The 15,026-nt window shown below is 37.2% G+C and overlaps 1 protein-coding gene across 2 annotated transcripts; it reads right to left on the bottom strand.

The window, feature by feature from the left end:
- Positions 1 to 283: 283 nt before the first annotated feature.
- Positions 284 to 12,422, bottom strand: wipf2a (WAS/WASL interacting protein family, member 2a). 2 transcript variants are annotated; one of them, XM_065241641.1, is made up of 8 exons: positions 12,045 to 12,422; positions 9,701 to 9,828; positions 6,303 to 6,435; positions 6,085 to 6,216; positions 5,282 to 5,911; positions 4,877 to 5,083; positions 1,703 to 1,804; positions 284 to 1,592 (listed from the first exon to the last, which is right to left on the bottom strand). In XM_065241641.1, exons 2-8 carry the CDS (start codon positions 9,755 to 9,757, stop codon positions 1,549 to 1,551), a joined length of 1,305 nt encoding a protein of 434 aa, XP_065097713.1. In that variant the 5' UTR covers positions 9,758 to 9,828; positions 12,045 to 12,422; the 3' UTR covers positions 284 to 1,548. The 2 variants fall into 2 exon arrangements, with proteins under 2 accessions (XP_065097713.1, XP_065097714.1); XM_065241642.1 differs by having other exon boundaries at positions 12,166 to 12,422.
- Positions 12,423 to 15,026: the final 2,604 nt, after the last annotated feature.

The raw sequence follows: 15,026 nt of genomic DNA, 5'->3' as shown, positions 1-15,026 counted from the left end.
TAAAGGCGCGTTATTTCTTTGTAGATATTTTGGCGCAAATAATTTCCCGGGAAATATGTAAGTAGTACCTGTTTTTTTACAGTCTGTGGTGTTGACACACACTGAATATCTTAGCCAATCAACCTGAAATATACGTTCAATACTAAATATTAAGAATACATATATATATATATTAGTATTGAATGTCTTATGAGAGGATGTGAACGTGACGTTATTGTGTGAACTATCAATGCATTTAAATTGTGAATCATCAACACGACAAAACAGAAAAAGAAACTTTAGATAAATTTCCCATAACCTTTTTATTATTTCAAATGCATCATATTAACATAACTTTTAACACAATTATAAACAAGCGATAAAATGACAGTCACATATCAGAATAAAAGGTCACCAAATCCCCAAACATTACTTCTAAAGTTAACATCCAGAAAGTGCCTGGACACGTGACAATGTTAAGAGTTCATGTTACTCGACTTTAAATGTCACACAATTAAAATAAATCCCTTGTAAAACGTCCGTTTTCGCGAGTGTTGTATACAAAATCTATTCAAATGTACGTCCTAAAATTCAGCTTAGGTTTGAAACAAAAACTATTAAAAAAGGCAACGTATAAATCACCTTAAAAACATGGTACCCAGTAGAAGAAATGGTGCAAATAAGCCACATGATGGCACTATAGAATTGCATAGACCTGTATACAGTTCCAAAAATACACACAGATCACCATGTAAGTATTTGTCAGAACCTCTGGCACTTCATTCATATTTGGTCAATATTAAACAAAAACAAAGTTCCCTTTACAGAGGTGAAGCGAACAAACGTCAGTAAAACAAGTATTGTCATTCACACATACTGAGATGTTCAATGAACTACTCATAGTTTTCACAAAATAACTGAGAAAGTAAGTAGTGATGGGTGGCTAATGTTCCCTAATGTAGTGTGGCCACGGTTTGAAAGAAGAAACCATTTCATAGCTTTTGTAGTGTAAGCAAACACTTGCATTTCAATGAAACTTCCTCTTGGACACTATTCTAGATAAAAATAGAATTAGAACAAAATACAGTAACAATAACATAATATGATACGTAATAGATTGATTGTCAAGTGTCTCAGAATCCTGTCTTATATGTATAGACATCAATAATCTACAAGTGCTACACATTTTCTTATTTATTAAAACTATAACTCTTAAACTTTGGTAGCTTTATAGGAGAGGTGGAATATATGCATTCAACCCCATTGTAAGTTGAGTCGTTTGCTCTGTTTTGGTCACAACACTGTGCCCGTCATAAGGCACAGTATTAGAAGGTGCGATTTCTAGGCAGCACAGGGATATTGCACAGTGTCTAGAAGTACAGCATTCTCAAGTGGTTTGGATAAGAGTGTTGATACATAGTGTTGTCCTAGGAATGATTTTATATAAGTAGTGTTTCGTATGAATAATTATTGTTTGCGTGGTACAAATATACACAGTATTTGGTCAATATATATGTATGTGTGTGTGTGTGTCATCTCAATTTGGTCCTTGTCTTCCCTGAATGATGTTCATCGCACAGGAGGAGGCAAAGGAGGTGCACCCCTTACAGTACCTGAATAATAAAAGAAAAATGACATCTGTGTAACTACAGCCTCAAACAAACTTTTCCTTAAAATATATAATGTGTTCAACCATACTTGGCAGGTATAAACCAGACTTTACCTCTGTTGGTTTTGCTGGGATAGATCTTCTGGAACGGTCTATATTCTTCTGGAGGGGGCAGGTCTTGTATGGAGTGGAAGGAGTACTTGGATTCAAAATCATCTGAGGAGAAAGGTTAAACACATTTTATATTTTGTCATTTAAACAGTACAGTCAACAGAACAGTCCCAAGTTTGGGTCAAGTTTTTAGTCAAGTTAGATATTTTTCCTCTTTCATTGCTCACCTCACCTTGGGTCTCCCCTAAGGTTCAATCTTGGAGCCCCCCTCTTTTCTTTTATCCTTGCCACCTTAGTGCTTTCTAATTAACAAAACTCCAGATTGTTGTTCATGCTTTTATTACTTCTCGATTAGATTACCGTAAATTACCGCTCTTTGATCACTCCCTGGTGGCTACCTGCAGTACAAGTCATAAACCCCGCCCTCTCTATGCAAACGAATGGGACTCGACTCTAATTAAAAAAATGATTTACACTTCCAATACAATTTTCCGAAAGATGGTTTTGGTCCTTTAAGATTTACGTTTTTGATCACCCTGCGTTTGGGCGGAAGTTTGATTCCGCGGCTCCATGGACAATTCCTTCTCAGCATGCCCTGGCTCCAAACTGACATTTTTACGTAACATGGCAGCACCCATGGTATGACATTTTTTAGTTTCAATTCAATACAATGTAAGGAAGTGACATCGCATTGACTATCTTTTTTTAAAGTCTATGAATTCAGCAAACTGCAGCATTTTCAAGTCTCAAACTGCTTGCTTCCAAATAACTGGTCCAAAATGCAGCTCCTAGAAGTCATAAATACAGTCACATCACTCCAATATTTAGTGTTCTTCATTGTCTACCCATTCACTTCAGAATCAATTTTAAGGTTCCCTTATCAGTATAACCAAGCTCCTATCTGTCTGAATTGCTGCATCCATATACTTAAATGTCGTCAATCAAGTGACCAAAACCTTTTAGGCCCTGTTTACACCTGGTATTAAGATGCATTTTTGTCAATCAAATCACAAGTGCATGGATAAAAAGACACAATCCTGTTCACACCTGGCGATTTAATCAGTCTCTTCTGTCCTGATTACTTCAAAAGAATGTATGCTTTCGTTAAAACATGAGTGGGAGAAATGACGAGTTACTGCTCACAAGTATTATGTCAGAGTACCGCTGCTCGTGTTGTTTGTAAACATGCGGCACAAAGTTTTGTAAAGTTTTCTCGGATATTTTAGAGCGATGGACAAAATAAGCAAATGCAACTTTCACACATTTGCAAATATATCAATGATAGCCTAAAGACTGTTCTGAACACTGGGTTCACGATAGAAATCAGGACCGATGGAAAAACATTGTGCTCGGTACATTACGTATAAGGTAGGAATGTTAACAATTAATCGATCTTCGATTAATTGTCGATAAAAATTAATTGATAACACATAACGATTGTCGAATAAGCAAGATCATGCACGTGAGTGCAGTGCCTGCGCAAAACACAAACAGCCGTAGAAAAAAATGAAACCAGCGTGCAGAAGTATAACTAGCCATGATCACAACGATGCTCGATGTCAGACACACACCTGGGCTTTTTAACGTCATGCGAGACGAAGCTGTGGATCTGATAGGGTCCGATACAGAAAATGCAAATACGGTTAGCATACTGAAATCAAAGACCCTCTTCAGGTAAGCCTCAAAGATTAGCATAGCAACTGTTGTTACACTCTGAACTAGGGCTGGGTATCGATTCAGATGTTCCAGATCGATTCAATTTCGATTCACAAGCTATCGATTCGATTCCGATTCTCGATTCAATTTTCGATTCCGGTTCTCGGGATGCTTCCATACCTCTTACTTTTTAAGTTTAGGTGGCATCAAAGTTGATGAAGCACCTAAAACCGCCATTTTAAGCACTGAATGAAAGAATGACAGGCTCCTTGGTAACATCTTACGTTAATTTTTTGCAGGAAAAATAATCGATTCTGCTCCTTGAGAATCGATTCTGAATCGACCACGTATAAAAAAAAAACCGATTAATCGAAAAATCTATTTTTTGCCCAGCCCTACTCTGAACGCCCGCAACATATATCACTGATCATTATTTACTGGTTGAGGCGCTACACGCTAGCCAAATTATTCAATTGCTTGATTGTTAATTTAAACGATCATCGAATATGTGAAATTGCATAAATTTAAATCCCTAGTATTAGGTCAGTAGGCGGCCTTTTGTGGCAATTTAAACACATGAGCGTCTACACCACAAACGCAATGTGGTCGAATGCGTATTCAACATCCTTTGAATGTGGACAAAAAGCTCAAAATGGTTTAGACCCCATTTACACATGCTTTAAGGAAGGTTGCCACTTGGTTTAAACCCTTTTTTTTGTATTTTACAATGAGAAATAAAAAATATATATTTATTAACATGTACAGACATTTTTAGCACCTTGTTCATATTTCCTAATTATAAGCTTGTTGTAAAATTGTGACATAATGAAGCACAAAAAGTCAAAATATTAAGACTTGATAAACGACGGCATTTAAATAAACATATAATCGAATAATACTTTTTTAGCTTAAATATTTCAATATAATACTATGAAAATTCCCATCCCTTATTTATTTAGCACATGAATGTTAAGACTTGTGATTGCATAAATAATTGTTTTCCCCTAAAAATAATAACTTCTACATAAAAACATGCAGGACTTTAATGATATGCATTATGCATGCGTTTTCACAGTGATCTTTCACACACTCAAGAGTTGCAAATGATTTGCATATGATCTGCGACTGAGATAAAAACAGATGTAAAAAAAGTTTGGTGCAAATTAATGGTGACAATGATCCCATGTTTCAGGACTATTTGACTATCTGTTTTGAGAAAGTTTTGTTGGCTGGAGTACGAGGAAATAAGGGTCCTGTATTTGAATTCCTAAGAGGTCATTTGACTGCAGTTATTTTTAAATGCTGATAAACACTGATGGACAAAAATGCAATGCTGCAAAATAGCTAGAATTTAAACTGTGATCTTAAAATCCTACAAATATACTTCTTATAGTTTATAATTATAGTCTATACTTCTTGAAATATTTTGGAGAATGGACAACGATTGATGCTTATCCATTTAATGACAAAGAGAGAGATTTGTAATAAATATAATGTCCATGATTAATATACTAGACTCACCAGAAGGTGACCTAGAATGATGAGATGTATGCCCATTGCGGATTGGTGGAGGTGGAGGAGGTGCGTGTCCAGAAGGCTGCCGTCCAGCAGAGGAGAGAGGAGGGGGTTTCCCTCGACTGGGGGCTTCAGTTTGTAACCGGTAAGGGGGTGGTGGAGGTGGTGTATCCCGAACCCCATTACGAGCCCCAGAAGGGGGAGCCTGAGGAGCTGAATGATCATGTTACAGAATGTTAATTCTGTTTACCATACCTTTTTTGTATTGCTCTGCAAGATCTACAATATTGTAGACAAGCCATATAGGTGATATTTATCATTTGTTGGGCACAATGCAACCAACAAAATCTGTTGTTTTCCACAGAGAAAAGCTAATAGTATGATTAAATGATGACAATACAGCAAACATACCTGTGGTGCGCAGTAACGGTTCACGTGCTGGTGGTGGTGGTCTTCGGTTCTGTTGGGAAGAGGGTGGAGGAGGAGGTGCTTGTCCACGGACGTGAGCATTGGGATGGCTTTTCTTGTTCAGCGAGTTTCGCCTCTGTGGTAACTCAGGAGCTAGCTCACCATTGGAAACATTAGGTGACTGTCTGTAGGGAGGTGGGGGTGGGGGAGCACTGGAGGAGACTGTGGATGAAGAGGTGCGAGAAGATCCTGGGGGGTGTCTAGGAGGTCCGTCACGGGCAGAAGATGGTGGCGGAGGAGGCCCCCCCTTGCTTGGATGTGGAGATGGAAAGTGTTTGTCACGACTCTGAGAGGAAGACCCAGAACTCTGTTGGTTTGAGGAGGGTCCACGGTTGCCACCGCGATTGAATGGCGGAGGTGGAGGTGGAGCAGAGCTGCTAGGTTTTGTGTTGACATGAGATGGTTTGGGAGCGTCTGGCGGTAAGGGTCGATTGTTTCGCGACTGCTCAGGAGCTGAAGTACGATCTCCTTCACTACTACGTGAAGATCCATCCAGCTCGGAATGACTTGCGACACGGGGTATTGCTGGGCGTGAGCCAGGTGGCTGCAGTGCTGACCTTCCAACAGTGCCGTCTGTGAGCACATATCAATAAAAAACAGTATTACAATGTGGCCAATGCAAATTCCCCTAAATATTTAGGATTTGATAAAGGGTCCAGTTAAAAACAAAGAAATGCTTTAATTTCTCATCAAAATAGAGTTAATAGCCTTTTATTGTAGATACCGGCTATAAAAGGGACACAAACCTCCAACTGGTCGTAGTTTAGGCACTCCTGCACTGAACAACCCTCCCATGGGCTTTGGCCCAGAACCACCACCACCACCACCACCACCACCTGCTCCAATGCCACCACTGGCGCCACCTCGACCTCCAGGTTCTGCCAGAAAAGATATCACATGATTAGCTATAGATCTCGTAAAAGATGCATTGCAAACAAACATAAATTCACCACTGATGACTTACTTTCAATTATAGGTGCACTTCTGTCATTGACTGCAGCCACTTTCTTCAGTCTGGCGCCTTTGCAAATGTCTGACAGCAGAGCTCCTCTTCCTTTGGCTTCATCTCGGCTAATTTTGGGAGGAACTGTGTTTGCCTGAATGTAAAAAGATTCAAGTGGATCAAGACTGATACCCAACTACAAATGTAAGTTTATTTTACACAAGAAATAATGTACGACCAGCCGGTTGTATACGGCTACTTGCTGTATATTGAGTTATACTAGCTAATTTGTAAAAAATGCAAACCTTACAGAAGGAAAAAAACATTTCCTAGTGGCTTTAGGCCTAGGAATGTTGTGACTGGCCAATCAGAATCAAGCATTCCAAAGTAGTGTGTAATATACAAACCTCACACATAACAAACATATAGTGGATATTTGGACAGGTTTAGGGCCAATCCCATTTCTCTGTCTTACCCCTTCCCCTTCCCCTACCACTTCGTCTTACCCCTAGCCCTTGTCCCTCAAAACTAAGTGTTAAGCGCTAGGGGTGAAAACATACCCCTATGAAATGAGACACCGCTTGGTTACGGTTACGTCATCATACATCGTCGTTTGCTGGCTGCAACATCACCAGACGCGACAAGTGCAAGTGAAAGTGAATCAGCCGCCGAGTTTCTTCTGGCGTCCCTGTGTGATACAGGACGGTATACGTAAAGCACGTACCGATGTCTCCAAAGCAAGTAGTGTTATGCACTGATATCAAACGAAATTCGCTGCTAACGTTAATGGAATTTAGTTAAAACTGTAGACAAGCATGCAGTCCATTCATGGCTAGTTAGAGAAATACGGGAATGTTGTGCAAATCAGCAAATACGGGAATGTTGTGCAAATCAGCAACGTAACGTTAGCGTAGCAAACTAGCGAAATTTTAAAACATTTAAATTAAGAACATAATTCAAATATATATGAACAGGACTGTGTAGAGCACAAAACAAGACGTTAGCAATTTTTAAATTAATTATTAAGCCGAAAATACTTACATTTATGGGACTCTCTCCGCCATTTTTGCCGGTTGCGCAGTGTATTCTGGGTACCCCTTGGTTTCAAGTAAGCTCGCGGAAATTCTTGGTTTTAAGGGGTATCTACCACTTGCCCTTAGCCCTACCCCTTGATCAAAACGAGAATTGGGATAGCCCTTACTCTCACGTGAACGTGCAAAACTAAGGGGTAGGGGTAAGGGGAAGGGGTAAGACAGAGAAATGGGATTGGCCCTTAGACATGGCTTCAATGCTCCCAAAGATCAGTATTAGGCCAATCACAACATTTTTAAACAGATCAGGGTTGGCTGTGTGTATAAGCCCGATCCTTTATTTACATCAGCTGACACGCAGTGTGGTAAACAGACTGTGTGCACATTGTGACGAATGTGTGGTTAAACTGTCTGCTTTGTGCAATTTTGAAAGCATCGCATTAGACACCTTTAATGTCTGCAATTTCAAGAGGCAGTACAGTAAAAAACACTGTCTAATTGATAAGACACCTCACAACTGAAATACCCAACAAAATAAGACATAATTTCACTAAGATTTTTTTGTGTCTTTCTGTAAAGTTTAGTCAACTTTACTAGTTTTATTATAATTCTATGCTAAGCTGACTGGGTTGATTTTAATAACATTAATATACTTTAAAGGAACAGTATGTAAGAAATGTATATCAATTAATCATAAAATGGCCCTGCTATGTCACTAGACATTAAGAAATAATTTTCATTTCAAATACTTATATCACTGACAACAGTGGTCCGGCCAGGATATTGTCATTTAAAAAGTGGAGTTGCAGCCCTCAACTGATGTTTATGTTGTTATGTTGTGTTTTGGCCACCAGTTGTGTGAATGCAGTACCAGTTTTGGCCAAAATCCTACATACTGTTCCTTTAACTGTTAATGCTAGCATATAGCATTAACTAGCATATAGCGCTAACTCAGCAGTCACAACTTTACCATGTTTTTAGTACATGTAACATCACAGTTGGTGTTATGTTATGTATGATTGGCCTGTTTTCAGCAGTCTTTTGGATGCACAAGCTTTACATAAGAAGAAGGAAACAATCGTGTTTAAGGCTCACAATATGTCATTACCATGTACAGAACTCGTTTTATTAATTTATGCCTTTTTAAATACAGTTTTACATTCAACAGCACCTTTAAATCTCTCTCGTGGTTATTTAAAGGAATAGTTCTGCCAAACATGATATTAAACCCATGATTTACTCACCCCCAAGCTGTCCGAGTTGCATATGTCCATTGTATTTCAGAAAAAACATTTTCAGATATTTTAGAAAATGTTTGAGATATTTCAGTTTATTAAATGTAAAGTTACGGGGTCCACGTCCTTCAAGTCCAAACAAAGTGCATCCATCCTTTACAAAATAAATTCAAATGGCTCCAGGATGATAAACAAAGGTCTTCTGAGGGTAATCCGCGCGGTGTTGTTGTAGAAATATCCATAATTAAAACTTTAATAACGAAAATAACTACCATCCGGTAACCCCGCTATTTTAGTAGCGTCCGCATTCAAGATCGAAGCTTACGGAGGTTACTCTGCTGATGTTCTGTGCCCTCGCCCTCGGAATTTGTCATACGTCACTAAGAAAAGTGCACTATGCTAATACTCTCTCCGGAATACAGAGGAGTCTAAGATGGCGGCGCTACCAGATGGTAGTTATTTTCGTTAATAAAGTTTTAAATATGGATGGTAGTTATTTTCGTTAATAAAGTTTTAAATATGGATATTTATACAACAACACCACACGGATTACCCTCATAAGAACTTTGTTTATCATCCTGGAGCCGTTTGGATTTATTTTGTGTATTTATTATACATTGTTTGGACTTGAAGGACGTGGACCCCGCATCTTCACATTTAATTAACTGAAAGATCTAAAACATTTTCTAAAATATCCGAAAATGTGTTTGTCTGAAAAACGATGGACATATGCATCTCGGACAGCTTGGGGGTGAGTAAATCATGGGTTTAATATCATTTTTGGCCGAACTATCCCTTTAACGTCATACAGCAATGTCAACAACGCTGCATGAAGTCGAGCACAACTATTATTTGTTGCTGTTTGGGATGTGGCAACACGTGGCTGCATGTGATCATGCTGTATGTATCAGAAGGGATTTAACTGTGACAGCTGAAGTTTAAGGGGGATATAAACAGTTTTATGACATAGCTTTTAAATCCGCTGGCACTCACAATTTTCTGCCACACCCCTGAACCAAACTGAACTGTATCAAGACCATCTTTGCGTACCAGGGTACAGTTAACATACAAAAGAACCAGACTTTGGGCACCAAACGTACTCAAGTATGGTACGGTACGCTTAATGCGAGTACACCATATGCTTTATACTGACCTGGCTGAAAGTTGGGGGTGGTGGAGGTCCGGGTGGAGGGGGAGGAGGAACGGGCATGTTGGTGAATTCTGAAGACTACAGCAGTCACGTTAATCTTCGTTTGTTGATTTGATTTACACACAAAAGCTCTGCAAGATGAAAGAAATACACCCATAAGACTTTTATCACATTACGTAAATCAGTGTTGGCATACAGATTCCAGTTTGCCAAAATACTTCATACAGACAAAATTAAGTAAGCATCACTGTGATACATGTAAAACTGGTTGGCATCATTAACATAACATTACTCACAACAATTCACATGACAGTTCCAGGAACTACTCTGCATATGACGGAAAGTAGTAAACCACTGACAAGGGTTAAATTCCAAAGGTAAAAATATACCTTTTTCCCTGTGCTTGCAATGAGACACCCCTGCTTCCTTTTCCTAGTAGTTTTAAAAGAAATGATCGCTGAGATAAAGCGACGTGATACAAAACTAGCAGGAATCTTGTTAGGCAGGATCTGCAATGACGTAACGACTAAGTTAAAGAGTGAAAAAGCGGGTAAGAGCAGTAGCTGAACCAGAACTGAACCCTAAAACTTACGCCCTGAATGGGTCATCCTCATTACATACAATCTTTAAAACTATGGGGCGGTTTCCCAGACAAGGTTTAGGTTAAACCAGGACCAGGCCTTACTTATATAAGGACATTTAAGAAGTTTTTACCAAAACACCTCATCTTGAAGCAAAACAATTAAACTGATATACTTTAAGATTTGTCAGTGCAAGCTGTATTCAGTTAAAGGAATAGTCTACCCTTTTGCCATATTAAACTATGTTATTACCTCAACTTAGATGAATTAATACATACCTATCTTTTTTCAATGCGTGCTCTGTACAGCGTGTTATGAATGTGTTAGCATTTAGCCTAGCCCCATTCATTCCTATGGTACCAAACAGGGAAGCCACCAAACACTTCCGTGTTTTCCCTATTTAAAGACTGTTACATGAAGAGTTATACCCGTAAGTATGGTGCAACAAAATAAAACTTTTTTTTGGTACCATAGGAATGAATGGGGCTAGGCTAAATGCTAACACATTCATAACACGCTGTACAGTGCACGCATTGAAAAAAGATAGGTATGTATTAATTCGTCTAGGTTGAGGTAATAACATAGTTTAATATGGCAAAAGAGTACACTATTCCTTTAAGGCAGATGAAACATACACTTTAGTCTGGGACTGGGTTTAAACAACTGTCCCTGCAAGTCTATATACAACCCTATGGCTTATTTGAGTATGTCTGTATATTATTTTCTATGCAAAACACAATGCTGATCATCCCATAGATATCTGGCTTTGAAAACTAATAAATATGGAACAGCGCCTATTATAAATGTAGTTTCATTTTTACTTCTAAAACTGAATCATGTGCAATACAATAAAACAATTAACCAGTCAATAGACCCACTTGTAAACTGACTGATCTGTAAAGGCAAACAAATACACAAAATGCACATTTCATCTGTAAATGATATTTTTTTCCCAGAAAACACTGCTAAATTCCAGAAAAACAGGCTTAACTGTGAAGAGCATAAAGCATTCTTTACATGTCATATAACAGGCAGCCTATCTCAAATCTGATCAACCATACAAAAATCTATCAGGGCCTTCACACCAACAACAGGGATTTCTGTTTAAAAAAAAAATGTGTTTGTGAACCAATTTAAACATAAATGTGGACTTGACAATTAATCCAGGTTTATACCAATGTTCATGCATTCAAACTGATAGCAGTTCAGAGCAACTGTGTAACTATTTATATAAGTATGGCAAGATGGTTCGTCGACATAATATTTCAAAATAAAATTTAAGAAATTGATAATGAGGGAGGTCAAAGCAGCCTCTAAAAATGAAATACGAGATTATGTCGATTGAGATGTCGAGTTTTAGCTCGATCAACAGATTAAAACTGTACACAAACTGAAGTCACCATACCTGTCATACCATACAAGATCCTGAGGTATAAAAACTTATACATGTTTAAACAATGAAAAGTAAGTTAGGCAATGCCAAAATCGGTACAAATTGAACTCTTTAAAGAGAATACAAATATTTAAAAGTAACTTAGACTTTACTTGCAGAAGCCGAAAGAAAAACAACCCCAAAGTAGACTTAACGTTACATTTTGTAAAACGAATTCGTTGATACAACTCCAATTAAATAATGTAAATATCCTGTTGACAATGTATTCATTAAAACATGTCATAAGAACCGTAACAAACAAACAGTTTAACATGATAAATTGTTCATCCCTTCCGGCTGTAAAGACGTTGGCAAAGCTTTATGTTAACATTACCTGTCTGTTTGAGTTTATGTCCGAAACAATATGAAATGTAATGCAGTTACAAGTTGATCTTTCGTCGATGACTTGCTTTCTGACCCGCCACCGAATAAAAACTAGTAACTGAGTAACTAACGTTAAACCGGAGAGAACTTCTTGTTGTCCGCTGTCATGCTGACGGCTGGTTATTGCCAACCCTGTAAAGTTATTCCAAGTAGGTCACAGCGGAAAAATAGACGTAAACAGAAATATTCACAGATTCATTTTCCCAATAATGTTGCCCAGTTATAATGGGCGATAATGTGTCTCTACTGGATCACCGGGTTTGAGCGAACCCAGTTCTACGATATCCCGGAAATTCAGGAGTCGGTACAAAATGGAGGCAGGCGGTCGAAAAACTCCGATTACAACCGGAAAGCGAGACCTGTCGCGCGACCAAACCTATTTACCTCACTGGAGTAAACTTTTTATTATACTGATTATTAGCATATGGGATAATCCAACAGTATTTTAACCAAATAATATATTTAAAAAATAAATAAAATTAAAATTAATTAGGACGAAATTTTATTTTATGTAAAAAAAAAACGAGCATGAGTGTTATTTTAATGTATTTGATCAGAATTGGGAATAACACTGTAAACCATTATATTTAAGGGCTCCATTGTAAACTTTTTGTAAAATTTAATATAACTTAATGGCGCATGTCAGAAACACAATAAATTCCTTAAACTACTCTATAGGCTTTATTTATGAGATCCTAAAAAACCCCAGATCCTAGAGAACCCTAAACTTTATTAAATATTTTAATTATGGGCATGGATTAACTGGAGTTGGGAACCACTGCCATATGAGACCCACACAATATTTGATCAATTCATTGCCAGGTGAACATTATAATTAATATTATATCATTAACAAAATTTAATGTTACAATAGAGAATAATGCATTTTTATATTAAAAAAAGTGTTATACTGATCAGATCCTATCTCAATTATTTGCTGTTTCTATAAAAGTGACTATCAACCAAAATTTATTATTTCAAGATTTTAAATGTATAAAGATGTATTTCAAGCATGAAATTATTTTGCCCACATAGGTCCTAAGAGGGTCCCATATTATCATCCAAAATGTACATAGTGAACCCACATGGGACCCACATCTATTGCCCATGTGAAGACCATGCCCACATGGAACCCATGCTGCCTAGATAGAATCCACATGGACCCACATATCAATGTTGGCTGGAATGTAGGCTCCTGTACTATTAGGGGCATTCCTGTACTAAACTAAATGTGCAAGATAAAGCAATGCCAGCAATTAAGATTTCAACAATTACAGCATATTTCTTATTTATTTGTATAATGTTCTATTGTGTGGTTGTGGTGTAAATAACACTTAACAATGTGATTGTTTCGTGAGCAATATCAGATATTCAGTAGTTTTTATTAAATGCATATATTTGAATCTGATTGTCCGTAAAGAGTGCTGGGATAGTGCATATAAACCATAATACAGTCCCCCTTTAGCAAGTTACACTGTAAAACCAATAGGTGGCAACCTTTTATTTACAGTAGATCATTAAGTCATTAACTCATCCATTTTGTTTAAAAACTATGTTGCTGACAAAACAAGTACTGGTTTATAGCTTGAAATATTCAAATAAGTATAATTTAAATGGTAACCTAATTGACAGATTCTGTATTCACTTACCAAAACAAAAAAGGTTAATCTTTCAAACTTTCTGAAAAAAGTAGAGGTATAATAGATCTCTATTTTCACAAAATAGGGTCATCACATTTTCTCAAATAAGTCAAATATGCTGTTTTGAAACAAAAGGGTTTTTAAAATAATCTCTGTTGCATCACTGAATTATTAAGTTCCTGTTTATGTAAGCCCTAATGTTGTTTGTACTTAAACAAGCAAGTAATCATGACTTACAATTTCTTAAGTGCAGTTACCTAAAAATATTATTACAATTATTTGTAATTAATTTCATTCACTGATTGACAAATTTATTCATAAATTCCTTTTATTACACTATGTCATAATATCCCTAAAAAGATTTAATGAACACCAAGTTAAATCAAGTATAGGTCTCTGCGGAACAAAAAAGGGGCGTTTCCTGATTTTGGGGTGTTTTCAGACTGGTATTAGGCATTTTTTACCATCCAATCAAAAAGGTACAGAAGCCCTTAATGCCATATATCATTTTTTAACACCTATTTCAGTTTAAAGATGCCCCAAAATTGGGAAACATCTCTTTTTGTTCCCCAGAGACCTCCTTCTCAAAAAAATGCATTTGGGAATCGCCCACTCAATTTGAGCCAATCAGACAAAAAGGTGGAAAACACCTTTCAGTTTGAAGACGCCCCGAAATTAGAAAACGCCTCTTTTTGTTCTGCAGAGACCTCCTTCTTAGTAAAATGCCAATTTAACTTCATTTAAACACAAGGTGAACTTAATTGTTAAAGTACACTATACAAACTCCAAGTTTGGTGAACTTTTTAATTCAGTCTATATGACCACAAAGTTAAGTAAACTTAAATATACAAGTTTTAGTTGATTGAGTAAACTTGTTCCCTCCATTCAACTATGTTCAGTCAACCTTTTAGGGTTTTCAGTATGCGTTGAAACAATCTATATTGTATAAAAATTTATATAAAAAAGGTGATTTGTAGGAATATGTGCATAAAATACCAACTATGTTTGCACTGCTCACTATGTTACTTTTATTGGGTAACACAGTTGACAGGCAACTTAGTTGACGTTTTGGGCCTCAACGTGGGAGCCCACTATGTTTATAAAAATATTTTTATGAACAAAACATGAGTTTAGTTAAATTGTTTTGTTAAAATTTGCATCAATAATACTTGTGTAGCACTGTGACAGTCAATTAATCCACTCTTGACACAGGTTTGCTATTTTAACCAATAGGGAAGAGAGAGAGAACATACCTTCTAGTGTTTCATCCACGTGTTGACATCATACTGTGC

This window comes from Paramisgurnus dabryanus, chromosome 14, assembly GCF_030506205.2.
Source record: "Paramisgurnus dabryanus chromosome 14, PD_genome_1.1, whole genome shotgun sequence".
NCBI lineage: Eukaryota > Metazoa > Chordata > Actinopteri > Cypriniformes > Cobitidae > Paramisgurnus > Paramisgurnus dabryanus.
Note: the sequence above shows the minus strand (reverse complement) of the source record. Positions and strands in the feature narration are given on the sequence as shown.